The 27,171-nt window shown below is 46.0% G+C and overlaps 1 protein-coding gene across 4 annotated transcripts in view; it reads left to right on the top strand.

The window, feature by feature from the left end:
• Me3 (malic enzyme 3) overlaps positions 1–27,171 on the top strand; it is a 140,682-nt gene that overhangs the window by 69,908 nt on the left and 43,603 nt on the right. For all 4 annotated transcript variants that reach the window (XM_050154473.1, XM_050154474.1, XM_050154476.1 and 1 more), the window contains 2 exons: positions 365–514; positions 26,126–26,201. In XM_050154473.1, coding sequence (XP_050010430.1) covers positions 365–514; positions 26,126–26,201 — 226 coding nt within the window. The remainder of the gene's footprint in view (positions 1–364; positions 515–26,125; positions 26,202–27,171) is intronic.

Genomic DNA, 27,171 nt, shown 5'->3' with positions numbered 1-27,171 from the left:
CCCGCTCCTTTCCACACACTTGCTCCCTGCTCGCTCTCCTCTCACACACTTGCTCCCAAGAGACTCTCGTTTCAACAGGTGACTGGGAGGAAGGCTGAGAAGGCTCCCCAGCCATAGGGACTGTGGTGTGCTGGTAAAGGTTCCAGGGAGGAGGGAAGTAGAGTCCAGAATTGGAGAGAAACGTACACAAATGGCTAGGAAAATGGCACGCCCTACAATGGCGGTGGGTTGAGGGCGTGGCTACCGCCAAGTGTAACTCCTCCCTGGAGCAAAGCCTCCTTTCTTAAACACAATGACGTCATCAGGGGGGTCGGCCCAGTAGTGGTGTCCCTGGGATCAGCTGGCGTTTTCTTTCCTTTCCAAGGTACATCATTCTCATGACTCTCCAAGACCGCAATGAGAAGCTCTTCTACCGAGTGCTGACCTCAGACGTGGAGAAATTCATGCCCATTGTGTACACACCCACGGTGGGGCTGGCCTGTCAGCAATATGGTCTGACCTTCCGCCGTCCTCGGTGAGTACCTACTAAGGGGGCCACGGAGAGGCTGGCCCGTAGAGGGTGAGAAATCCTCTCCAGTGTCCTTGTCTCTTGACTGTTAGAGGCTACGTTAGAGTCAATGGCCCAACAAGGACACATTTGATTTTAAACATGCGCTCGGTAAAATATAACGCCACCAGCCTGGAAATGAACTGAGAAGTTAGCAAGGGGATATTGGATCTTCGCCACCTCCAAACGATAACGCGTTGCTCAGAGGAGTAGTTCCTACTGTTATCAGTCCCCACCTGTCACCTCTCCATGTCCTTCCCCTTTTCCTGTTCGTTTCCAACACCTACAGACCTCTGGGTAATTGAGGACAATAAATAGCCCTGGGCACCAAACACAGGCTCTCTTCCCAGCCCTTAAATCACTATCCCTCCTTTAGAAGTTGACTTAGATTCAACAAAAAATGTCACTCTATAGGCAAAAGCTAGGGCATCACATTTTCTCCTAAAGCCAAAGGATTTGAGAGAAGTTTTCTAAAGAAATAGTTTTTGTTTTCATTTTTAGTACTGGAAAAAATATATGCAAAAATCTGTTTGTGCCAGGAAAATAGAAATGCTCTCAGTGATTCTCGGTGCAAGGTGCCTGATCGTTGTAACGACATAGGTCTAGATATGTATATGTAATAGGATATCATATAAAGCCATTATAAATGTACAGTATCCTGCAAACCAGTAGTTGTCAACCTTCCTAATGCTACAACCCTTTAATACAGTTCCTCATGTTGTGGTGTCCCCCAACCACAAAGTTATTTTCGCTGCACTTCACAACTGTAATTTTGCTACTGTTGTGAACTGTAACGTAAATATCTGTGTTTTCCAATGGCTTAGGTGGCCCCTGTGAAAGGGTCGTTTGACCCCAAAGGGGTTGCGACCCACAGGCTGAGAACCGCTGCAAAACCAATGCATGATTGACATTTATAGAGTAGTTATAAATTAGATTTTTTGTTTTGCTTTGTTTTCATTTGTTATGATTTAATTTTTTATTTTATTGCTTGCTTGTTTTTTGGGGTTTGTCTTCTTGAGACAAGGTTTCTCTGGGTAGCCCTAGTTGTCCTGGAATTCACTCTGTAGATGAGGCTAGCATCGAACTCACAGAGCTCTGCCTCTTGAGTGCTGGGATTTAAGCAGTGCGCCACAACCACCCAGTGTGGCTAAGTGTTTGAAGACAGGTTCTCCTGTGGCCCAGGCTGGCCTGGAAACTCATGGTACAGCAAAACTGTATCCTCTTGCTTCCACCCCTTGCCACCACACCTGACTACAGAGCACTTTTGAAAGCCTATGTTATACAGGGAACATGTAATCATAGACTTGCGACTGCTTCTTCTCAGTGGTGCTGGGCTGGGACAGATGATAGCAAAGGACTGGGATTTGAAAGAGTTGTCTATGTGGAAGGCTGTGCCTAGCTGAGACATCTATTGCCGACTGCTCCAAAGCTTGGGAAACATCCAGAGGAGGGAGTGGAAAAAGTATATGAGCCAGACGCTTGGGAGGAGGGTTACAAGAGCATCTTCTGGACGTGACAGGGACGTTTTCTTCATGAGCTCACTGTAGCTGCAGTAGCTGGGTCATGACTTTGTGTCATACACATAAAAGGAGCTCATGAGGCTCTGCTCATCACTGAGGAACTATGAGCAGATAATGGGTGCTGGGGGTGTGTCATTTTCTTTAGTGGTGTAGCCACTGATAAGATGCCCATATTCCAGTAAATAACCCCAAGTAGCACCTATGCAAATAACTTCATTTAAACTCAGTGAGTCAAAAAGAAGGAAAAGACGTCAAAGTTGGGGGGAAAGGAGGAGTTTCCAAGGGAGACAGAGAAATGAGAGTCATGGGGGTGACTTAAGCAGAAGTTCAGAATATCCATGTCTCAAATTGCTAAAGCATAAATAGTAGAAACAAAACAATCTAGCTAAGAAAAGGGGGCACACATTGGGGGCCCAGGGAATCAAGAGAAAGCTAATTAAGGTCAGGAAAGGACAGAAATAGGAACCAATCCAGCCACTAAGCTGACTAGATCTCCCTGGGCCAATAGGGGGCGTGAGGAAGGCTGGTGCTGACCTGGTAGAAACTGTGATATGGTGAAGGGGAGGTTTTTATTATAAAGATGGGGGAGAAAACAGCCAGAGGCATCTGGAAGAGTCCAGAGCAGAGAGAAAGTAGACTGAACATGCCAGCAGACAGGGCCTGGCTGTGAGAGAAAGCAGGAGCCGAGCAGAGAGGGAGAAAGGAGGGGAGCCAGGGAGGGAGAAGCATAGCTGACATAGCAGGGCTATAAGGAGAAGTGAGCCGCTGGGGAAACAGGCAGGAGCAAAGGCAGGGCAGGAGGAGCGCTGAGAAGAACCAGGATGTCAGCACGGACTCTGAAGTGCGTAACAAGTGCTCTTGATACTGAGGGAGCCAGGAGGCCAGCATGAGCTTTGGTACGCTAATAGCACCTTAGATAGCCTTTTGTCTCTTCGGCCAGGGTTAGGGAACATGGCTCCTTTGCCTAGTACCTGAAGAAGGCTGACTGTTGTCTAACCACCAGATTCTGGGGAAATGAAGTTCCCTTTGGGCCTGACAGACCTGACAGAGGACCATTTTGGTGAAATTTATGAACTGGGGAGTGGGGAAGGAAAACAAAACAACAAAAAAAGACACTGCTCTTTTGAAAAGTTGTGTTGTTGTAGTCATTGGAAACTCAGGAAGAAATGCGGATCAAGAGGACTGTGTCTTTCCCTGGTGTGTTCTGACGTGAGGCAGGCTGGAGCAGTCTTGCTGGCAAATGTCTGACTGCTGCTTCCTTCCCATCTTTCCTGCTCAGCTCTGTGTCGCCCTCTGGTCCTGCTCATTACATCGTTTTATTCTTTTTGTAGCCCCCGTTCCTATCTCTAAGACCTCTGTGTGTGTTTGCTTCTACCAAGAAAATGTATGAAATTTTTCTCTGTATTTGTCATGATACCAGCCTTTGTTAGAAAGTGAGCCATCTGGCTCCCTGTGGCAGTTAAACCGGAGGTCTGAGGGTCTGGATAGAATGGACCATGATTTCTGCCTAAAAATGAAGTCTCTTTTATGTGTTCAAGGGAGTTGGATTGACGGGGAGCGCTTCCTGGCTCAGGTTAAACCAGACTTGTGGTTCTCTAATGAGTGAGCAACGGACAAAGCAGAGGTAGCAAGGTGGGGCTCCATGTGTGCAGAACCAGGATTCTGAACCACCTCCACCCAGAGAACATCTCTAGATACAGGTAGCCAGAGGGCTGCAGTGGGGGGGGGACACAGGGTGGGGGAGAAAATAGGTAACAACACCAGCAAAAAAAAAAAAAAAAAAAAAAAAAAAAAAAAAAAAAAAAAAAAAAAAAAAAAAAAAAGAACTGGAATTGGAATGATTGGGACGTGGAGAAAATCCTAACTGTAAGGCCAGATCCTACCCTCAGATCTTTACATATCTATTTAATTATCCTCACACCCTCAGGGGGAGGCACTGTTATCTTCCGTAGAACGAAGAAGCTGAGACACAGAGAAATAAGTTACCCAGAGTCACACGGTGACGCCAAGACTGGACCTGTGGGCTTGCAACCAGAGTGTGAGCAAAAAACTGCCCCGCTGTTCACGACACTGCCTCATAGTTGAGGACTGGGCACACACGATGGGCATTCAGGGCTGGGCACCACTACTGTTCCAGGAATGATTGGCTGCCCAGGGTGTGAGGTGACGATTATCTAGACGCCGTTTTCAGAGCCTCTCCCCAGAGGAAAGATCTAGTCAGGCCGTTGGCTTGCAGCTGGCTGAGGCTAAGGCAGGTTGAGGCAGACTGAAGTGTCTTCTTGGATTAGTCCTTCACACCTAAGCACAGTGTGTTTTCCACTAACCCTTCTTCAGATGACTGCCCAATTAGGTGATTGGACGCGTGACACCCTGAGCTGTTGCTCTGGGTTTCTTTTCCATCTGGCCTCTTTCCAGGGGTCGATTGCACACCAGCCTTGCGTCCAAGGGAGCAGTGACTTCAGGTTCTGCCCTAGCCCTGAGCCTCATCTGAGACCTGGCCTAGGATGACTTTGTAGATTTACATCTGAGGGAAGGACAGCCCCAGGGCCCAGAGGAGGAGAGCCAGGCCCTCTCAGTTTCTGAAATGATAAATAGCCCTGCCAGGTTACCGTTAACAAAGAAACGCTCTGTAGAAGGACCTGGTCCCACACCAAAGCTGATTAGGTCCAGCCAACAGTAGAAATGAGGCTTCCAACACACCTCGACTCCACATCACCCCAGAACCTGGAAAGAAGGACAGGAGTATCTCAGGGGACCTAAAAAGCTGGAGTAACTCTATGAGGAGAGTGGTTCTCCCTCATCCCTTAGTGCCTTTTCCCTGGAACAACCTCCGCCTGGGCTTCCGTAGGTCTGACTGGCAGGGGCACCCACTAATGGTTACTAGGAACAAGCGAAAGCCGGCAGGAGGCCAGGACAGGTTTCAACCCAAAAGACAGGTGTCAAGACGAAGCCAATATGGCAGCCAGGGTCCATGAGTGCTCTTCTCCCAAGATACCCAGCCTTCATCAATGTTTCTGTACCTTCCTCATTCTCTTAGACTCCAGCTGGCGCACACACAGTTGTGGCTATAGCATTTTGAATCTCAGTGTGCCTGTATGGATGGATGCAGGCGTTAATGAAAAAGTTGTAATGATACTTGAGACAGTACAGCAGACTTTATTCTAATGGAGGACATCGTCATAGGTATAGGGACCGCTGTGCATACTCTTGCCCCAAGGGACAAGATTAGATACAATTCTAACAATGAAAACTGGGGATTATAACCAAGAAGTAGAGTGACCGTGGGTGGTAATAAGGTTCCAAGGTCATTGGATATCAAAGGTAGAAAACTTTCGCTAATTGGCTCAAGCCATTTGGCAGGATTCTTGCTCAGAGTGGGTTTTTCAAGGACAGAGAGTGAAGTCCACTGCCTGGCCTATCAGAAGAGACGGAGGAGCCTGACTAATGGTTGGGTTGACAGAGAATCTATCAGAGAGTTGGACTATGGAAAGTGGAAATAGCTCAGACTTTAAAGTTGGGCGATCTTAACCTCCAGTTTCAGGTCCTGATAACCTTGATAATTAGCATAGCAACCCCCCCCCCCATAGCCTTTTCTGTATGAAATAGGAGCAATGCTTCTGCTGCATGGGAAGATTTTGAGATTCCATTGGAAAGGGCCTGGCCATTCGCAGTACTGGGAGCTCCCCGACTCAGCATCCCTAGGATATGCCATCTGACTCAGTACCCTCCGGTAAGGGCTAGTTTTATGTCAACCTGATACAAATTGGAATGATAGCAGGGGCCCGAGGGGAGAGGGACACTCAATTGAGAAATGCCTCTGTAAGACCTGGTTGTAGGCAAGCCTGTAGGACATTTTCTCATTTCGGTGATTCATGAGGAAGGGCCCAGCCCACTGTGGGTTGTGCCATCCCTGGGCTGGTGGTCCTGGGTTCTATAAGAAAGCAAGCTGAATGAACAAACCATGGGGAGGAAGCCATTAAACAACACTCCTCCGTGGCTTCTGCATCAGCCCCCTCCCCTAAGTCCTTGCCTTGCTTGAGTTCCTGTCTGTCCTGACTTCCTTTGGTGATGAACTATGATGTGGAAGCAGAAGCTCAATAAATCCTTTCCTCCCCAAGGTTCTGTGGTCATGGTGTTTCATCACAGCAATGGTAACCTTAACTAAAGCACCACTCACTCAGAACGTGTGCATCTCTGTCCTCTGAAATGCCGCTGTACTCCGTGGTTTGGTCCAGATACTAAACAAAATTATCTGTAGTTTCAAGTAACAAATTCATTCGCAAGTACCTACAAGGGCTAAGAGAAAAAGGAGGGCTGAGTTTAAAAAAAAGAAGTTGGATGCTCTGTGGAAAACACCTAAAGATTTATTTGATTTGAAAAAAGATGACATCCCTTGGCCCTGAGCCAAGCCACCATCCTCCTCTGCAAACAGATCTGGTTCTGCACCCAGGCCAGTATTCTACACACACAGGATATGAAAAGCTGTCGTTTATTAGATGCTTACAATGTCTTTGACTGGGCCTCAGGCGAGGAACTCCCACAAAGCACTTGCTATTTTACTGAGAAAGAAACTGGAACTAGCCTATCCAAGGTCTTAAACAGCTAACTCGGAAGCAGTTCTCTGCGCTCTTTCTGTACCTGCAGGCCAGCTTCCTATAGCCATGGTAAATGTGATGTTTGATAGATAAGCACCTGCCTTCTTGTGAACTCGCTTGCACAATGGACTGGCCCAATGCCTGTCACCCACAGTATAACCTTCTGGAAGTCTCTCGCCCCTTCTCAGACCTCAATTTCTTCGTCTGCAGAAGGAGGTGTTTTTTCTGGGGATTTTGAGTGTTAATCTTTACCCTGGCCATCTCCAGCTTGTGGAGCCGACTGGAGCACTGGAACGGTAGAGTTACCGCTAAGGTTCGTGGTATTTGAGATAAAAACGGAAGGCAGGTGAAAACACATTCTTTGCATTTTCTGACAGGAGAAAGCTTGCGGGCTTATCTGCAGGCGTGTCATTTTCCCTGAGCGCTCTGATCCGCAAGTGGGCACTTTTCCAAACAGACCAGCTGGGCACACCAGCATTGTTAAGTTCGGTTTGGTGCTGTGACTTGGAAATCCCTGCTGGAATGGATATAAGTAAGGCCTGAGGAGCCTCTCCAAGGGACATTGTTTAGCTATTATTTGACACAAATGTCTCAAGGAGTATACTAAATAGTTCATCCATCCCACGTGACTGTAACAGTCCGAAGCAGAGAGGTGGGAGAGAGAGAAAAATGACTGCGTGTCTAAATGACATGGACCTCAGTCATAGAGAGAACTGGCTTATTCTTTTTATCAAGAATTGGCATTTTTAAAGGGACTACATGCTTAGTTGTATGTGACCTGCCCAGGAGTTTCACCTCCAAAGGAGCAGCTTGCTCTGTGGACAGGACTGAAGGCACTCCTTAGCCGGCTGTGAGTTTGACTGTAGAAGGCTGGGCGTGGAGGTGGGACCCATGGAGCGGACCCGTGTAGACACAAACATTGCATTCTCCTTATTTAAGCTGGAGCCGTTCATTAAGTAGAACGGGGTGTTCTCGCTTTGACTTCCTTTGGCCAACGGCAGATTTCCCTGACCATTTAAACAAAGTGATTTTGTTTCTCTTTGACTGGCTCTGTCCTCTTCCTCCTTTGTCCCTGGCAAACCCTGCCACGGTGATCAAAGAGTTATTATGGGGGGGGGGGGGGAATTTCCTCAGTCAAACCAGGAAATACGTACATACAAGCAGGAGTTGAGCAAACCTTTCTTCGAACAACCTTGATCTCCCATTGACCTGTAAAGTGCACCAAAGGGTGTGTTGATTCACACTAAGTTTAGTTCAAAAAGAGTCTCTAGCAGTGCAAATGTTCTGGAAGGTTCTAGGCTAGAAGAGGACTAGCCAATTACTAGCATAAAACTTTTCGAAGAAAATTAAAAGTTGCCTTGCCATAAAGAGCCCACCTTTGCTGCGCAGTGGTGGTGCATGACTGTAATCCCAGTACTCAGGAGGTAGAGGCAGGTGGATCTCTCTGAGTTCCAGGCCAGCCTGGTCTACAAAACAAATTAGAGTAGAGCCAGAGCTGTTACACAGAGAAACTTTGCCTCAAAAAAGAAAGGAAGGAAGGAAGGAAGGAAGGAAGGAAGGAAGGGAAAAAAGAAAGAAAAAAATAAGAAAAGAACCCCCCTCACTTAACCCACTCCCAGAGCTATTATTTTATTTCCTGGCATTAGACCATTATAGCCACGCAGATCTCTAGAGAGCCCCTTGTCTTCGTGGGTAACGTTAAACTTTTTGAATGTGTTTCTTAGAGACTTTGTTTTTTAAATTTATTTTGTGTGTGTGTATGTGTGTGTGTGTGTGTGTGTGTATACACACTGGGATTTGCCTGCATATCTGTGAGGGTGCCAGATGCTCTAGAACTAGAGTTACAGACAGTTGTGAACTGCCATGCGGCTGGCTTCTCAGGGCCTTGGGTCTGGGATGAAGCGATGGAAACCGAAGCCCTGAGAAGTGGATGTCTACACTCAGTGCAGGTGGAGGTGGAGTTGTCAGATTGTGGAATGTGCTCTGATGCACTTGACGGTGTGGGAAGCAGAGCTCGGGCCCCTGAAACACAACACTGAGCTGGATCATAACTAACACTCCTAAATTCCCGTGTTTTTATCCACTGGCCTGTCCTGTGACGGTCAAGTTGCCTTCATTATCTCTGAATCCCACAACAGCCCCTGCGAAGTCAGAGTATATTGTGCTTCCAAGAGAAGAGACTCAGAGGTAGAAGGAGGCGCGCCCAAGACCGTGTGCTAGCCAGTTGCTGGTCTCTAGCCTGTGTGGATACTGTCCCAAGGCCTCTCCCTCCACTAGTCCTGCGTGGCTAAAATCCAGTGTTTCGCAATCTGTATTCTTTTTTTTTTCAATTCTATTTATTTTCTTTTTTTATTTATTTATTTTTCCACTCAAAAATTTAGGGAGGAGCCTGAATCTGTATTCTTAAATATATATATATATATATATATATAGTCAACCCCCTCTGTGCCTAACAACAACAAAGCAAACACTTCCCTAGGCTAAAGGAAATTAGCAACAGGTACCTACAGGAGTCCATGCATGTGAGTCTCAGGCTGCTGTCCCTTACGATGAAGCAGGGTGGGGTAGGGCTGTGAATTACAGTATTAAGGTGCTTGGTTATACAACCCCAGAAAGAAAGCCCAGGTTCTTCCCAGCAGCACAGGCAGAGCACACAGCAAGGCCTTCAGGGGCCTTCTGCTCCTACACTGAGTTGGGATCTGAGTCTTTACCAGCCTTTACATCTTAAAATCCACCACTGGCCAACATAAACCTTCCCTATGTGCCCCTAGCCCATTCTAAACACTGTCAAGCAGCTCCCTGACTCAGGGTTCCAGGAGAGGATGTGGAATTAGCCTCCTAAGAGGCCTTTGAATAGGAGGGCTCGGATCTCTCCAGGAAGCCGTAGGTGGAACCCTGGATGGGAACAGACTGGTTGGAATTGATTAGCTCTTAAAAGCCCAGTGAGTTCTGCATGTCTGTAGTTTTGTCTCCCTGCACAGCATACAATGGCAGGGTCACAGATCCATAAATCAACCAGCTCAAACTATGGCTAGGAAAGGAAGTGACACCCTGATTACCAGTGGTACAAGTCAGGGCAAGCAACAGGACACCTCTTCTAAATCTTTTCTGCCCTCCATTCTACGGAGATAGATGCTGTCTATGAATTGTAGCTGTATGTGTTCATATATAGTACATCAAGGCTTTAGGGTGGACCCAAATACAGTTTTTTAAACTACCCCGTGAAGCAGGGAAGCCCACTTTCACACAGGGAAATAAAGAACTCAAGACTGTGAGTGCCCCCCCACACACACACACAAAGCTGTACAAACAACAAAAGAAAAGAACTGAGCCCGGGTCTAGGATTTATAGCTTCCTATTCGCCACTCAGAACTGCTTCCATAAATGGATCTTAGAATTCCAATGGGGCAGCCATATTTGTTTGCTAATGGGTAAAAATCAACACCCTACACCCCATAGGTCCTTCTTTGTGGTACTTAGGAGCTGGAAGTAGGGGTGGATGGATGGAAGATACACAGAATCTTTTTTTCCTGATAATTTCTGATAGAAACAGAGGTGTGGATTGCTGTTATGTATAGCTCCTTAAACCCAAAGAGCTATGACTTGTAATTTTGAATAATTCAGTCTTAAATTTGTTTAACGTGAATGTAAAATGTGGCTTCATTCACTTAAGAGTTTTCAGGGAGAATGTTGGCACAGGGCATGGTCAATTTTCACTAAGTGTTCCTGTGATTAAGTTGTATTTAAGCACTAGGAAAAGAACATTGCCGGAATCACAAAAAGTTTCTGTGTTAGAGGGATAATTAGAGAGTAGACTTTCTCCATTGTTTGCAAAATAATGAGGTCCTCAAATCTCGCTCCATCAACTGGAGAGAAGTAAACTGCTGGAATTGAATAAGGTCACGGCCCACTTGTCCCGAACCCTTGCTCCTGGAGGTCTAATAACAATGGCCAAAGTTCAACACAGATGAGCTTGAAAAAATTGTCCTGTCTCCCTCCCAATACAGGGTGGACTCCGGGCGAGCCAATCAGTGCCTCTCATGTGCAGTCAAGCAGAGAGACATAGACGGGAAGTTGTCATGGTGACCCTTCTACTTAGTGGAAGAATAGATGAAGCCTAAAGACTCTCCAGATTCAATGGGGATAGAAGGAGGGGTGTCCAGGAGTGAGGAGCAGAAAAAAAAAAGATATCTCTAATCAGAGAAAGTACAAAGAATTTAAACTCAAGTAATGGTAGAAGAAAAACAGAAAGAGGGCTGTGTAAAATAATGATGATAAGCAATTAAAGGATCATTATCATCAAAGCGAGAAGGTGCTTGAGAGTGAATGACCCGAGCCTGGTGTAAGGTTTCCTACGAAACTACTTATGAAAATTACACACTCCAGTCTTCTCTCTCAAAATCCCAATCCACGGTATCAGGAGAGGACCCAAAATGACCCACAACCAACCCTGCTGCAGGAAGCTTAAGGGCTGTGTATTATAAACACTGCTCCGGCTCAACACAGAGCACCAGACAGCTGACCCAAGCAGGAGCCCACCCGGTGCTGGCGCCTCATGGGAAAACAATCAAGACTGTTTTCTCCTTAAGCCTAAGTTCTAAATCAAAACAAAAGCAAAGTTTGATTACTAGGTGATTGATAAGTTTTTCCCCCTCTCTGAATCAACAACTTTAGTTAGTCTGTAGTATTTTCCTTTAACCTGACCATCTGCCATATATTTTATTAATGGATGAAAACCCACAGAAGTTTTCTATGCTCAACTACCTTCTCTTCCAATCCTGATAAGTCTCTGCTTACTCGGAAGTCTACCTCAAACACCTGTCCTTTACCAGCCTCAGCTTCTATCCTCCAAGCTCATTTGTAAAATGCTTTGTTCCCCGTTCTGAATCTGTGGACAGTGTCCTCTGGAATTCTCTGCTGCAGAAATCGCTGTGAGAGCCCGGGGCCTCCTCTCAGATCTGCCTGGCGCTCTCTGCTGTGCTGCCCCAGGGAAGCTGTGTCTTCATCTGTGTATATTTTTTTCTCTTTCTTTAACATCTCCTGTGCTCTTCACCATATGAGAGAAGTAAAAGGATGGATGGATGGATGGATGGATGGATGGATGGATGGATGGATGGATGGATTGAAAGGATGGATAGGATAAATGGATGGATTGGATGGATGGATTGAAAGGATGGATAGGATAAATGGATGGATTGAATAGATGAATAGATGATGGATGGATGGTTGGATGGATGGAGTGCAAGTATGTTCTATGAGAATAAGGTTTTATCTGTTTCACTCGCTGAGATAAATATCTCTAGTGTTTTCATAGAGGGTTCAGTAAATAATTCTTGAAATAATTTATAAGCATAATTGAGGCTAAGAAACAAAAAGAATAAGCCTGCTGTGTCTTCTAACACCATAGTTTGACTTTTCATAATAGCTTCCAAAGCAGGTGAAAGTTGAGAACGCTGTTAGATAGTTGTCCGTCATGAGGCTGAAGGTTAGCTGTGTGAACCTAAGATATCCTATCACAGGGACAAAAGAAGAAGGCTGCAAGCATTTGGCTTGTTTGTGCAGAATTTAGAACAAGACCACTGTTATGTAGCCCTGGTCACAACATTCCTCCACTGATGGTAGAGCTCAGACACAGCCTCCTGGAGGCTAGTTTACATGAAATAAGAATTATAAAAAATAACTTTGCTTACTGAAAATTCACTAAATATGGCACTTATTTGTATCAGATCAACTTTGCATACTTATCTTTTACCTCACTGGTTAACATTTAATCCATGATTATTATTTGTTCAATTTCATTTGTTTGACTTTTGTAAGAAATAAGGTCTTGGTATGTAGCCCAGGCTGGACTTGCATTCCCTATCTTTCAAACTCCTGATTCTCCTGCCTCCACCTCCCTTACACTAGAGCGTAAGCAAACACCATTAACACCTAGTCCAAGTACTATTTGTGGGACTCTTGTAAATATGACTTTTCCTAATTTCTTTTTCTACATAGCTTATTGTTTCTACAAAGCTCTTTTAGTTTCCATATTGTTGGAGGAGAGCTGCTTGTTTGTCCCGGCCGCCCAGAACCAAAATAACCACACAGAAACTGTATTAATTAAATCACTGCTTGGCCCATTAGCTCTAGCTTCTTATTGGCTAACTCTTACATATTAATTTAACCCATTTCTATTAATCTGTATATCACCACGAGGTCGTGGCCAACCAGCAAAGTTTCAGCACATCTAGCTCCATAGTGTCTCCCTCTCCACCTTCCTTCTCCCAGCACTCAGTCCAGTTTTCCCCGCTTATCTAAGTTCTGCCAACAGACTAAGGCAATTTCTTTATTCATTAACCAATAAAAGCAACACATAGACAGAAGGACCTCCCACACCACCATATATAATTGTATTGTTCTCAATTTGCATTTTTGTTTTTTGTTTTGTATGCGTGTTGTTTGTTTGTTGCTATTACTTTATAGATAAGAAAACTAAGGCTCAAACATGACTGGTTGCCAAGGTGATGCCGCTGCTACCATAAAGTCTGAACCTGTGCTCTTGGGCTTCAAAATAACAGCAGCCTCTCACAGATGTAGAACTTTCCGTGAGGTCTGTTATCCCTGGGATGCAAACATTCTAGACATTTCAAAGCACATCCTTTCTTGCGCACTGACTAGTCTGATCTGAGTGTTCTGGGATTTCTTCCTTTAATGATATGAGTAGTTTGAAGGCTAAACTTGGTCAAAACCACAAATTGGGTCAAACATGTCTTTCCTGATTAACAGCCACCAGCTGAGTGGTGTTTTGGAGACAATAGTTCCAGGCGCTTCGCTGTCTCTTACATTTGCTTTGCTTCCAGTGTGGAAGGTCTCTGGGATTCAAGTGTATTCAAGTTCCCAGTGAACTTTTGTCCTCTTGGGAACTGTGTGCCTCTCTCTCTTATTAAATCCCAGCCTTCATGACTAATTTGCAGTGGCAGCCCCAGAAACGCTCATACGATAAACGAAAGAGGTTTGGGACTTCCGCTTACAAATTGCTTCAAGATAGGCCTCCGATGCCTACGCTTAGAATTGCCTCAGAAACGTTCACACAAAATGCATTTGAGTTTTTATAGCCTTTGCAAGGGGGCCTGTTGTGTGAGGGTGTCTCCACGTGCTGGTGACACTGGGCCGGGAAACTGCAGAGATTTATGAGCCGGTGGGAAAAGGTCTGTGTGAGGACTTCTTCAACCTGTCTTGGGAAAGCAAGCAGAGAGGATGTTTTTCTACCTCTCACACAGATGTGTAAACAACTGACTGACTCACTGGCCGCCTCTGAGTCAGGACAGCGATCACGGGTTGATGAGTATTTGCTTCGAATATCAAAATTCTGAGTTAGAACGCATTCCAAAAACCTTATTTCCCAGAGAGTCTGATTCGCCAGCGGCCGAGAAGGAGACAGCAAGGAGTTTTGGTTTATAAAGCAGAGACATGTGTAAGCCTTTGCCATGTTCATGGCCAGGAAAAGAAAGCAACGAGTGTGAAGTGTGAGTTCTCGGAATAAAGGGACTCTGGGGTCTGTGGTAATTATTTCTGGAAGAGTAAATATTACAATAGGAAAAGAAACTCCTTTGTACCCACTCTTCCTGGGTTCCTTGGCATATCTGAATATTCCAAGTCATGTTTGAAACTATATTAACCTTCTGGGTCTAATTGGAAGCATCTGGAGCTTCAGGGTTGGCATTTTCTGATTCCATGGTCATTTTCTATGTAGACTGAGCTGAAACGCCACCTGTGTGGCCTTTCCTTCCCTGCTACCCACAGAGGGGCAGACAATGCGACAGACGTGCAGGGCTGTCTGCTGGCTTCCCCGTTGGGAGACTTTTTATGGAAACCTGCACTCGTTAGCGTTTGCACACCTTCCAGACCTCCTCGAACCCATCTCACTCAGAGAATGTGGATGGAGACATTTCTCCCCAGCCTATGGAATTCAACTCAGGATTTTCTGCTGCCAGATCCATCTCACAGTCACCCAAGAGGCTAAAGAAATATATCCTATTTTCAAAATCCAGAAAGGCCAAAAATGAATTTTAAAAAATAATCACAAACTTCTTAGGAGTTTTCTCTGTGTTAAGAGAAGGATATCTGAACTTCAGCCAGATACAGGAAGCAGAGTAGCTTCTCACCTGCTTTTGTACATTGCTCTGACTCCTTTTTGTTGTTGGGTGTATTTTATTTCTGTGTATGTGGTGTGTGTGTGCGTGCGTGTATGCATGAGTGTAGGTATGTGTTTGATGTGTGTGGTGTGTGTGTGTGTGTGATATGTGTGTATGAGTGTGGTGTATGTGGTATGTTTGTGTGATATGTGTGTGAGTGTGTGGTATGTGTGTGATATGTGTATATGTGTGTGATATGTGTGTGCTTGGTGTGTGTGGTATGGTGTATGTGTGTGATATGTGTATGTTTGTGTAGTGTATGTATATGTGTGTGAGTGTGTGCTGTGTGTGGTATATGTATATGTGTGTGATATGTGTGTGTGTTTGTGTATGTAGTATGTGTGTATGTGTGTGATATGTGTGTGTTTGTGTGGTGTATGTATATGTGTATGAGTGTGATGTGTGTGTGTGTGGTATGTGTATATGTGTGTGAGTGTGTGGTGTCTGGTATGTGTGTATGTGTGTGATGTGTGTGTGCAATGTGTTTGGTATGTGTATATGTGTGTAATATGTTTGTGTGAGTGTGGTGCGTGGTATGTGTGATATGTGTGTGTGAGTGTGTTGTATGTGTGTATATGTGTGATGTGTATGTGTGTGAGGGTGTGGTGTGCATATATGTGGTATAGGTGTGAGTGTGTGTGTGGTGTGTGTGGTGTTGTGTACGTACATGTGGTATGTGTGTGTGAGTGTGTGCTGTGTTTATATGAGTGTATGTGGTATGGTTGGTTATGTGTTCAGTGTGTGGTATATGTGTGGTGTGTGTGTCATGTGGTATGTGTGTGGTGTATGTGTATATATGGTGTATGTGTGTGTGGTATGTGTAATCTGTGTGTGTTTGGTATGTGTGTGTGGTGTGTATGTGTGGTGTGGTGTGCAGAGTGTGGTGTGTGTATGTGGTGTATGTGAGGGGTGTGGTGTGTATAGTATGTGTGTGCTGTGTGTATGCAGGTACATGTGGATACCAATGCCAGGTATCTCCCTCGGTTGTTGTTCATGTGATTTTTTTTAATATTTATTTACTTATTATGTATACAATATTCTGTCTGTGTGTATGACTGCAGGCCAGAAGAGGGCACCAGACCTCATTACAGATGGTTGTGAGCCACCATGTGGTTGCTGGGAATTGAACCCAGGACCTTTGGAAGAGCAGGCAATGCTCTTAATGTCTGAGCCATCTCTCCAGCCCCATGTGATTTTTTTAACTAAAAAAATGACCTTTAAAAAAAAATGTGGGGTGGAGCTGGCACGATGTCTCAGTGGGTAAAGATGCTGACTGCAAATGCCTGACAATCTCAGCTGAGCCCCAGAACCCACATAAAGGTGAAAAAGGAGAACAGACTCCATGAAAGTTGTCCTTTGACCTCCACACATGCACCCCTATAATAATCAAAATTGAAACAAACAAACAAACAAACAAAAAAAACCTTGAGTTTTCATAGTTGGCGTTCAGTGTTTGTAGTGTGCTAGGTCTGCAGATGAGCAAGTTTTGCAGAACAAAATGGAAGACAAACAGTGATTGCACGTGGAAACCAGAATTCGCAGTTGCCCCGTTTTTGAACCAAGGCAGGAAATTCAGTGTCCCTTGGGGGATCTGACCTATATTTTTTTGGCAAACATTTCTAGCACAACTTGGAATGTACCAAGAGGCTGTTTTTGATGGCATCGTGTTGATATGCGTGGGTACACTCACATGGGCTGAGGGAGATGGATGTAATGATCGCAGCTTCATTCTAGTGATGACCCATCCAGGTGGTGACAGAGAGAGGAGATGGCCAGTGGGCTTCCTGAGTCAGCTCTGCTCTTCCACACTGAGATATAGCTGTGCTATTAATGCTTATCTTTAAACCTCCAATAATGGTGTTGTTACATACTCTATTGTGCTGGTTTGGACTTTTCATTTGTTCGTTTTCTGATCCTAACTCAGAATGGCCTCTGGACCAGAGCTGATTCCATTTGTCCCTGTGTCCCATGTCCCCAGCACCATGTCTACCACAAAGCATAATACATGAAGCTATGTGTGCTGAGGTGATTCACCTTACAGGTGTGAGATCAAGAGATCCCTCTCCGCCTCAACGTCCAGTTGATGGTGTCACCAAGATAAAAATCACTGCCACAACTGTAAGCCTCTCTCCAAAGACAAGCCCACTCGAAGTTCACTGTCATCTAAGAAGATCACCCAGTGGGTGGGGAAGAGTGCAAACCCATCCACTCCCTTTCTAACAGCCCACCTCAGAAGGAAGTGGAGTCCAAACAGGATGGGTTGTCCAGGATACAGGAACTAAGCTGCGGTGCTTCCGTGTGCTTATATAACCAAACTGTTCCTCAGGAGAGAAAGTAAAGCCAACGTGACACACCACTGACACCTACCCTGTCTGTGGGCATATCCGTCATGCCCCCACAGGCCATGGGCACTGGCTTCACTTCATACTCTCTAGGTCTGTGGCCTGCAGAGCCTAGAGGATGCCTCAATCTACTTCCTACACTTAGACTGTTTCTCCTGAGCGCCGCTGATTTTAGGGAAAGTGCTGGTGGGCTTTTAAAATAGCTTCATGTGGCTTTTTTAAAGAACGGGTTGCCTTCCAGCCAAAACTGTGGAGAATGGCGGTTCTCTGTCAACAGCGAGTCTTTGTTATGGAGTTGAAAGGGCAGGCCTCTCCTCCTGCGTGTGCTGCAGAGGTTCCCCCAATGCAGTTGACCCTGTTTTAATTAAGTCTTCCTTTTATGTTGGACCTGGTGCCAAGAAGTCTAAACAAATGTTGTGGATTTCAATGGGTTTTGTTGTTCTGGGTTGTCCATTTATTTCCAGTTCTATTTGAAGACCTGTCGAAGGGTCACTCCCTGGCAGACCCTCAAGATAAGGGTTAAGAGACTTTTTCTCAAAAAAAAACAATAACATTCTCAAGAGTGAACATTATCTTTGTTTTGCTTTCTCTCCGGTGTCATTGAATTCTCAAAGTCAAGAAAAAATTTCTGCCTCCTGATGGAGACTGGAGACGGTGATGCCATTCACAGGCCTCTATTGGATGGGGGAGGCTGCCCCTGTGTAGTGGGGAGGGCCGCTTCTTGGTCCCTGGCTGCTCAGCCCCGAAATAATCACACAGAACCATATTACTTAAATCACTGCTTAGCCCATTAGCTCTCGCTTCTTATTGGCTAACTCTTACATATTAATTTAATCCATCTCCATTAATCGTAAGTGCTGATTGGCTCCTCAGCCCTAAACAAGGGGTACTTAAATCACCCCTCCAGGGCTCTGAGAACATTGTGCTCCCAGAGCCAGAGGATGGGGGAATGAGGTGTGACGTGCCATCGTACGGGCAACACAGAGCCACTGCCACCATGAACCCTAGACAGCTGCAGTGCTTGCACAAGAGCAGCCAGACAAGGAGAGAGAAGCGAGACCACTTGCCCTGCCTGTTGAGGCTGAACTGTTTCCTATTGGAAGTCAGGAAAGGGGGAGTGACTGCCTTCAATGGTGAGCCCACTGGTGACCCCCACCAGGCTCCCTCGGAGAGTCACCTGATGATCATACAGGTGGCCCTGATTAAACCAAGCGAGTCACACAGTCAACTAAGAGTCCTTAATCTGAGAAAGATTGGTGGGGTTCATCTTGACAGTAGGAGAGGGTAGAGGAAGGGAGTAACCAGACTGGATTACAAACGCGTAAGAAATGATCGAAGAACTCACTTAATAAAAAATAAAAATAAGAATGAGAAAAATTAGTTTAGAATTGGGAAACATAGAGAAGGAACTGTGTTGACCTCAGGGCTACCACACAAGAATCGGAGAGCTGGCTTCTTCAACTCCTAATGCTGCTGGAACAAGTTAGCACGAGCTGGGTGGCTTGGAACAACAGGAATGAATTTGTCACTCTGAAACAGCTCTGAAGGCCGGGTCATGTACTCTCTGACCACTGAAGGAAACAATCCCCCTCCGCCCTCCCAGGCCGCTATTGTTTTTTGGTAAACCTTTGCCGTCCTTGTCTCACAGACGTGGCAGTCTGGTCCCCTCAGCCTCCATCCGTCACCATCAGCCTTCTTTATATGGCACCATCTTCCCTTCTTCCGAGGCCAGCACTCTTCTAAAAAGAATTCCCACCCTAATGACATCATCTTAACTTAATGTCCACGAAGACATTATCTCTAAATAAGGCCACGGATGTATGGGGTTAAGATTTTAACATCTAAGTAAGGGGTCACACAATCCACGTTGCTTGGCGGAAGCCTTCACGTAAACATCCTGAGATGGTACGCACTCAGTTTGTAAGTGTGAAATTCAAGGCCCGGATTTATGTCATTTCAGTACCGTATCGTGCACACTCATCATGCACACTCATCGTGCACAGGCCCAGATTAATGTCATTTCGGTACTACATTGTGCACACTCATCATGTACCCTCCTTGTCCCCAATGCATGTACTGCCTAGAGCGTACCTGTTGTGTGCGTGACACCATGCCAGGCCACAATTTTATAACTATGAATAAGACAGATGCAGCCTAACCCTCCCTAAACAGCAAATGGTCTCATCAAATAAGATGTAATTTGAAATATATAATTTCCTAGCCATCATATACTCCAGAGCATATTTTCAGTAATGAAGTCTTCTTCCATGGCTGTCATCGTCAGAGTTCTAGCTGAGGGAAAGAAACTGAGAACCCCTTCCAAAGGGTTGGCCTCTCTCTTCTGCTTTCACCAGAGTGTCCATGTTTTGTGTGCGAGACATCCCTGGGAGAAGGTTGCTGATCAGAGTAGACCATGGTCATGTCATACTTTCCAACAAACAATTCTAAAATCTCAATGGGACTGAAGAGATGGCTCTATAGTTAAGAGCACTTGCTACTCAGTCTTGAGGACCCATGGTCGAATCCCAACATCCATATCATAAGACTGGTTTCTAGGTCACATACTAATATTATTCTCCTCTGAAACCTCCTGAACCAGGCCCCCACAACTCCAATCACACTCGGCGCCACTGTCGGCCATGTTCTTCTTACTAAGGTGCCCATTAAGCAGGATTTAAAGCATTCAACTGCTTTCCCAACCCAAAGCACCAAAGTCCATATTCCTCCGAACAGAAACATGGCTGGGCCTATCACAACAATACCCCAGTCTTCGGTATCAACTTTTGTCTTAGTTGGGTTCTTATTGCTGTGAAGAGACACCATGACCACAGCCACTTATAAAGGAAAATCATTTAATTGGGATGGCTTGTATTCTCCGAGATTTAGTCCATTATCAGCACAGTGGCACGCAGGCAGACATGGTGGTGGAGAAAGAGCTGAGAGTCCTACATCTTGATCCATAGGCAACAGGAAGGGGTCTGCCTCACAGGTAGTGATTGGAGCTTGACTACACTCAACAGTGATACACTTTCTCCAACAAGACCAGGCCTACTCCAGCAAAGCCACACCTCCTAATAGTGCCACTCCCTTTGGGAACCATTTTCTTTCAAACCACCACATGCCCCCACCGGGCAATGACCCCTATATGAGAGATTTTCTTCCCACCATACTTTACTTCTGACCACCCTCCTCTGACATCAGTAAAAGGCCCTGCAACTGCCAGTCATGGCTTGGGACAGACGGGCTGTCATTCTAGCCAAAAGCCTCGTTCATAACCAGATTCTGGCATTTGCCAGGCATTTGGTTGGAGTCTTATGCCTCCAGGATGTTGTGCCAGCATCTGAGGCCAGACAAGCTGACCCATGAGTTTACACAGCCAGCAACAGAAAGAGCTACCATTTGATGAGTTATACCAGACACTGTAGACCAGTGTATAGGAGACACTGTTACACACTATTTAAATACGGTCTGTCTTATTTAACCATTATAGCCAAGATAGACAGCAGATGGGACTGCTTCTTCCACTTTGCATGTGAAGACCAGACGACCTAGGAACAGAAAAGTAACGTGTGCGCAAGTGTGTTACCAGGACTGGCAGGCAGCATCAGGCCTTGGGTGCTGTGGCTGCAAAGCAGGCACATTAACCCCTCGTCTGTGCTACCCTCCCTCCAGAAGCCCACTCTTATGCCTGTTAAGCCACTGGCGGTCTCCTTAGGCGGTGCAGTGTTTTAAATCCTCCGACCAGCCCCAGTGACTACCATGTGATTGTGCTTTCCGGATGGAGCCAAGCAGGACTGAAAAGGGAGCTTCCCGAGGCACCCTCTCTGAGGTCACTGAGGAGGAACGCATTCCTAGGCTAATAACATCTTATAGAAATGGGAGGAACCATCCCATCACCAGATACCATTGGAAACGTTTATTTCCCCTGAGTGCGAAGTCGCTAGAACTGAAAATAGTTTACTGAGAACATTTTATAGGAGATTCTTTCTGAGAACACAGGAAACTTGGACGGCAAAGCGGCAGGCCCCGTTTGTTACACACAGGAACAAGGAGGACCTTCAGCTCCTCTCTCCCTGAGCAGTCTCTCTAAGGGGCAGTCTTCGGGCTGTAGCCGGCAGAGAAAGCAAGCTTTAGGAACTTTCCTGCACCCCCCTCAGCACTCACTCAGACCCCAGGATGCTTTGCGCTTCCTCTGAGCCTTCCTCGGGAAGGCTTTGCCCAGTCCCAGGATCCGATGCATGCTGGGGTCTTCAGCATGGCCGTGCCCATGCCAACAAGACACATTCACTCAGGATTTCACTCTCTGCCTACAAACCCTCGGGAATCCTTCTGGGGCCTACAGTCCTTCTGTTGATTAGCACACTCCCTTGCCAACAACAATCACAGAAAAAAAAAAACTCGAAACCCACATCCAGAGCAGTCCTTTACTATAGTTTATATGAACATTTTAAAAACTCTTAATACATTTCAGAAGGGGGAAATTTTATAGTCTGATCTCTGCAGCCCCGATAAATGCACTTTAAGAGAAAGAGAATGAATGAGCCGTCAACATTTCATCAGGTCGGAAGTTTAAATGTAAAACTTCTCGCTCTTATTATCAATAAAGAGGGCTGATTTTAACGCACCGTATAATTTTAGTAATCACACTTTGCCTGTGTGATTAACTGCAAAAGTTAGCTGCACACTGCTGGCTCCGCTTAGCTCTACACCAGAGCAGGACTGGTCCCCATTCACACGCGTGCCCCATCCCACGGGGCCTCAGACCTTTCCAAAGTAGAGGCGAGAAGCCAGAAATGTGTCACGGTCCTTGCTGTGGGTGAGATGAGTTCCCTAGGTGAGACATCAGTAAATCTGGGGGCCGGCACCTGGTTATCCCAGTGCGAAGGCATGGCCCTCCTCGTCAGTGCAGGAGAGAAGCACTCGCCTACAGGGAGAGGCCTGCCTGCCCTTCACAGCTCTCAGCTGGAATAAGCTCTTTCGCAAAAGACAGATTAGCAAGCAAAAAAGATGGAATTTAAGAAGTATAGCCTAAGGAGTGGTTAGGACTTCGAGCTCAAATATGGTTTTCGATAAAACAAAAGAAAGGGGTCCTAAATGAAAGAGATGATGTGATGTCCACAGGTGAGGCAAGCAAGGGTTATCAGGAATTTTCGTTGTGATCAGGTGGGCAGGGTACAGTACAGAAAAAAAAATATTCTTCTTCATCTGCTACAGGCTTCCAATGTTATCTGATAGCATTCTTAACTTTCAGTGGAATAAGAGATCTGTTAATACACCCCAAAGTATTTGCTTAAAAAAATATCAGAGGATGTTAGGTCAGACACAGAGAACTAAAGATAGTGGAAGATAATCTGGCCACATTCCAACCTCTGTAATCCCAGTTTTAATCAGCTTGTAGAACACAGGTGTGGCTTTTCATTTTCCTGAAAACCTCAGCTCACAGTGAAACAGCTCAAAACAGTGTCTAAGTGGAAGAGGCGTGTCCTGGGGGTGGCCGAGTCTGGTGTTCTTCACCTGGAAGCTATCAAGCTTATGAGTAAGTCAACTCCGATGCTTCCACTGCCCGCTTCAAAAATAGAACCTGATTCCCCAACTCTTCAGCGCATTTCTTTCCCCTGGCGCACTCACCGTCCTCTGTGCAGTGACTAGCACTGCCCAGCACCACCCACAGGGCACACACACAACTCGCCTTGGTGCCAATTCACCTGGAATCATCCAACGGTTTTCCCCTGTCACTTGACCATCACCAGCTGTTGGCTTACAGTTTCCTGTGTCCAGAGCTGATGTGCACAGCACGGGTCACAGACTGAGCCCGAGGGGAGGGGGCTGAACGACAATGAAGACAGACACACGGTTTGTCCCTGTGATGCTTACAGTCTCATGAGGGCACGTTAGCCAAGGAGCCACAAAGTAAACACAGCTGTGTCTTCAAGGCGAAGAGACCGTGAACTCATACCAAGAACCTTCTACCTGGACTTGGAAATTTCCAGAATAATGAGGAGTTAACTGCAGGAAAAGTGAAGAAGCATAGTGGCAGAAGAAACAGCCTGGACATGGCGGCACGAGGTCTGGAAAGGAAGCCGGTGTGACTGAGACTTGAGAATGAAAGGAATGAGTCAGCTTTATCTTGTCTTTCAGTCACAGTTGGTGAGAGGCTCAGTTTTAAATTTGGTCGTAGACAAGTTAAATTCGAGTGCCTTTGACAAACGTCAGGCAGGCAGCTAATAGAAGTCTAGAGCAATTCCTTCCAAGTTTGTGATGACTTTTGTCCCCTCTGGGGATAGTTGCTAATGACTGGAGATGTTGCTGTTGTTGCTGTTGTTGTTGTGTTGTTGTTGCTGTTGCTGCTGCTGTTGTTACAGCAGAGTAGAGGGTAGAGGCAAAGGATGTTACCAAAAACCCTGAAGGGCTCGGACAACCTCACCCACACAGCAAAGAATTCTCTAACCCAAAATGTCAATAGCACCTAAAATGAGAAATTCTAGTGCAGATATCTTAAGGTCCGTGTCCAAATGCTTTTGGTGCTGATGAGATCACACAGAAGACGGAAAGTGGAAAACCGAGGGGAAATACTGAGGAATATTAGCACAAATACGGCTGGGTGGCCAGTTTAAAAGAATAAGCAAGAGTAGTCAGAGAAAGAGGAAAACTCAAAAAATGGAGACTCAGGGAAGCCAACATTTGGGGACAAGGAATTAGTGAAAGTATCAGATTCTATCAAGGAGACAGAGGAGGGACTGGGGAAACAGCTTGCTGCTTTGGCAGAAGGCTAGAGTTCAGTTCTCAGCACCATCAACAGACAGCTCACAACTGCCCGTAACTCCAGCTCCAGAGAATTAAGCACCCTCTTCTGGCTTCCAGGGGTACTGCACACATACGGAGCACATACACACAATGCAGACAAAACACTTACACACATAAATAAAAACAATTCTTTTAAAAATTAAACCAGAGGAGATGAAAGCTGAAAAGCATTCATTGCTTTCAAAATGGTGAAGCTATTGAAAGTTTAGTGATACAATGCTAATAAAAAAACACACTACTGTGGGTGGAGAATTAGAGGGAGGAACAGCATGCAGGCAGCTTCTGAAGACAAGCTGGGTTTTCATTTTGGTTTGGTTTGTTTGTTTTTAGTTTAGTGATAGAAGAGAGAAGAAAGAATAGTTCTGAAAATGGATGGCATTCAGGACTCTTAATGGGGGTTGCAGACATAGCTCAGTGGGAAACAGCCCTTTCCATCACATGTGAGGCCCAAGTGTGATACCCAACACCTACATTTAAAATAAGCTGAGGGCAGCAATGTGCAGCTGCCATCCTAGCACTAGGGATGAACAGGCCAGGCTAGCTCAGGGGCTTGCCGGTCACCCAGCTCGGCAAAACACTGTCTCGAGAAAGTAAGGTAGAAAATTCATGATTTCAATCTCTGACTTTCACATGCGTGGGTGACAGGCATGTGTGTAAGGATCTCTCTCTCTCTCTCTCTCACACACACACACACACAGACACACACACAGACACACACACATACACACATTTTATCTTGAAAACCGAAACATAAATGATATAAGCACATCATTATAATGGATATCTCTGGTATCCTGTCTTCTATAGATGCTGGATTATGTTTTGTTTCTTTAAAAAGTTGTCTTTTGTTCTAAGAGAGTGAACTAAACGGAATTCAAATTCCAAGCTCCGTCTGCCCAAATCAGCAAGAACTGAGGTCTCTGCTCAGTTTTTTGGGATTTCTTGCTGCAACCAATTGTATCAGTGCCCCTGCTACTCACAGCCAGCCAATGATAGGGCTTTTTATACCCAGGCTTGAGAGTCCCTGAAGTTTCTTCCCTTCCAATTTCCCCCTGCACTGCCCAGCTGCTCTTCCTAATCCCAACCCTGTTTTCGGGCACTCAATGTGTAAGTTGGCCTTCTGTTTCTCTGAGTTGTTTGAAGATGGGCTTGCGCCCAGGCAAAAAGCTGCAAAGAATAGCTACTGCTTTCAAAGGCAGATGCTCTTGCCGCTTCTAGCACCATTTGGCCGAGCTCCCTTGCTGTAAACCAAAAACACATATTTCATAGCGTAGCGGTAATATAAATTGTTTATATATGAGTGACTTTATAATAATTGTCTTCAGAAGGGTTATCCTATGTCACTCCCAGAAGCCAGGAACCTTGTTACACTTCTAAAATGATGATGACTTGAGTGTGTAAGTTTTACGGGTTATCTCCTAATGTGAGAAAGAGTGAGAAGGGAACCCGCAAATGTACACATTCTCTCATCTCTAGCCCTAAAACAGAAGATTCATATCCACGCCTTTGAAGTCTGTATTAAACATTCTAAGTCAAGTAGCAAGCTATGAAGCATAGCATGCTCTATTATCTTACATTTGCTACTGTGCCCTCTGCTAGACTGGAAGGCTAAGTCTGAATTTGGTATTGTTAGACTCCCATGCCGACAGAGAAAAGTATTTCATCAAGCACACACACACACACACACACACACACCGCTTCCCTTCCCAGCTACATCTCAGAGGCCTGGTGCATACATATCTGAACATCCCAGCCCACATGTCCAGGTTCTGGTCCTGGCCATGTGCTCTGTGCTCTGGAGCAAGTACCTGGAGAGCAGACCCATCGCGGCTAAGGTAGTTGTGGGGCTAGCGAGTCAGGGGATTCTGGTACCGGATGTAGAGAGAAAAGAAGAGAAGAGGCATTCTCTAGAGAAGATGGCTGCAGGCGGGCATGCCCTTGACCCAGCACACTCCTGATTCTACGGAGAGAAGCGATTGAGAAAGACACCAAGACCCTCCAGAGCATTGAGACAAAATTCATCTTCTGTGGGGCTGGGGGCAAAAGTGGGCAATGCAGTTGATGCCAGCGCTCAGGGTCTTTGCTCTGTTTCCACACTGACTGCCTGGCTTCTCTTTGTGTGCATGTTTCTATCTCCTAGTGGGCTGTTCATCACCATTCATGACAAGGGCCACCTGGCAACCATGCTGAACTCCTGGCCAGAGGACAATATTAAGGTATGAACCTGCTTTTATTGCTATTGCCATCTGTATTAGTGTTATTTCTACCTATGAAACGAGCCGTTATGACACCGAAGGCAGGTTACTTCCCGCCCTTCCCAGGCCCCGATCACACACCAGCTAGAGCTACCACAAATGCATCACGGAAGAGATTTGCCTTAACTGCACAGCTAGGTAAAATTGCTCTCAGGTCATATTCATCCAAAGAAATGCTTGCTATGTGCTGAGCTTCTGCTGAGTGCACTGTGGATGTAGACAGTTTCCTCGTGGCTGTAGACAGAAAGCAAGCATGGCCCTCTTCTGGAGTAAAGGATACCTCATGACAAAAGCAGGACAGTAACACAGTAGACCGGCCAGGTGGACCGTGCGTGAAGCCAAGTGAACCGCACAGAGGGAGCTGCGGTGGTCACAGAGGTAGGAAGACTTTCATCTCTGAGAGCTCTGAGGTGACGTCACGGGGAGATGACTTCGGAACAGGACCTTAGGTTGAGAGTTATGCAGACGTCGGCGAGGACCTGCTGCATGGAAAGTTTACAGCAAGCAGGCCTGGGTAGGTGTGCCCAGGTGGCACTGAGCAGAGAGGGGATGCGCAGAGCGACAAAGCCAAGCTGCCACCGCTTCGCAAATACCCAGTCTACTCCAAACATGAAGGGGGAAAAGGATGAGCTGACAATATGGCTGCCTACTGTGCGGTGCTGCGCGTGGAAGGGCGCATCTGAGGTAATTATCTTCTCTGGAAGCATCGTAAGTGAGACTAACGGCTCCTTAGTAAGAGAATGTCCAGCCCAGGAGTCAAAGTACTGGATGTAAACACAGTGTAACCCTGGGGCCAGCTGTTTGCTTTACCCTGGCTCCCGTGGTAGGTATGGATCTCTGCGGGGTCTGCTCCCTTCACCCCTGCTGGTTCCCTGAGCCCATTCCTCACCAGAAGGTACCAAATAGAGCCTCTATTAGTTTTCCACCCAAA

This window comes from Alexandromys fortis, unplaced genomic scaffold (genome assembly GCF_014885135.2).
Source record: "Alexandromys fortis isolate MF-2015 unplaced genomic scaffold, M_Fortis_MF-2015_v1.1 scaffold_77, whole genome shotgun sequence".
Taxonomy (NCBI): domain Eukaryota; kingdom Metazoa; phylum Chordata; class Mammalia; order Rodentia; family Cricetidae; genus Alexandromys; species Alexandromys fortis.
Note: the sequence above shows the minus strand (reverse complement) of the source record. Positions and strands in the feature narration are given on the sequence as shown.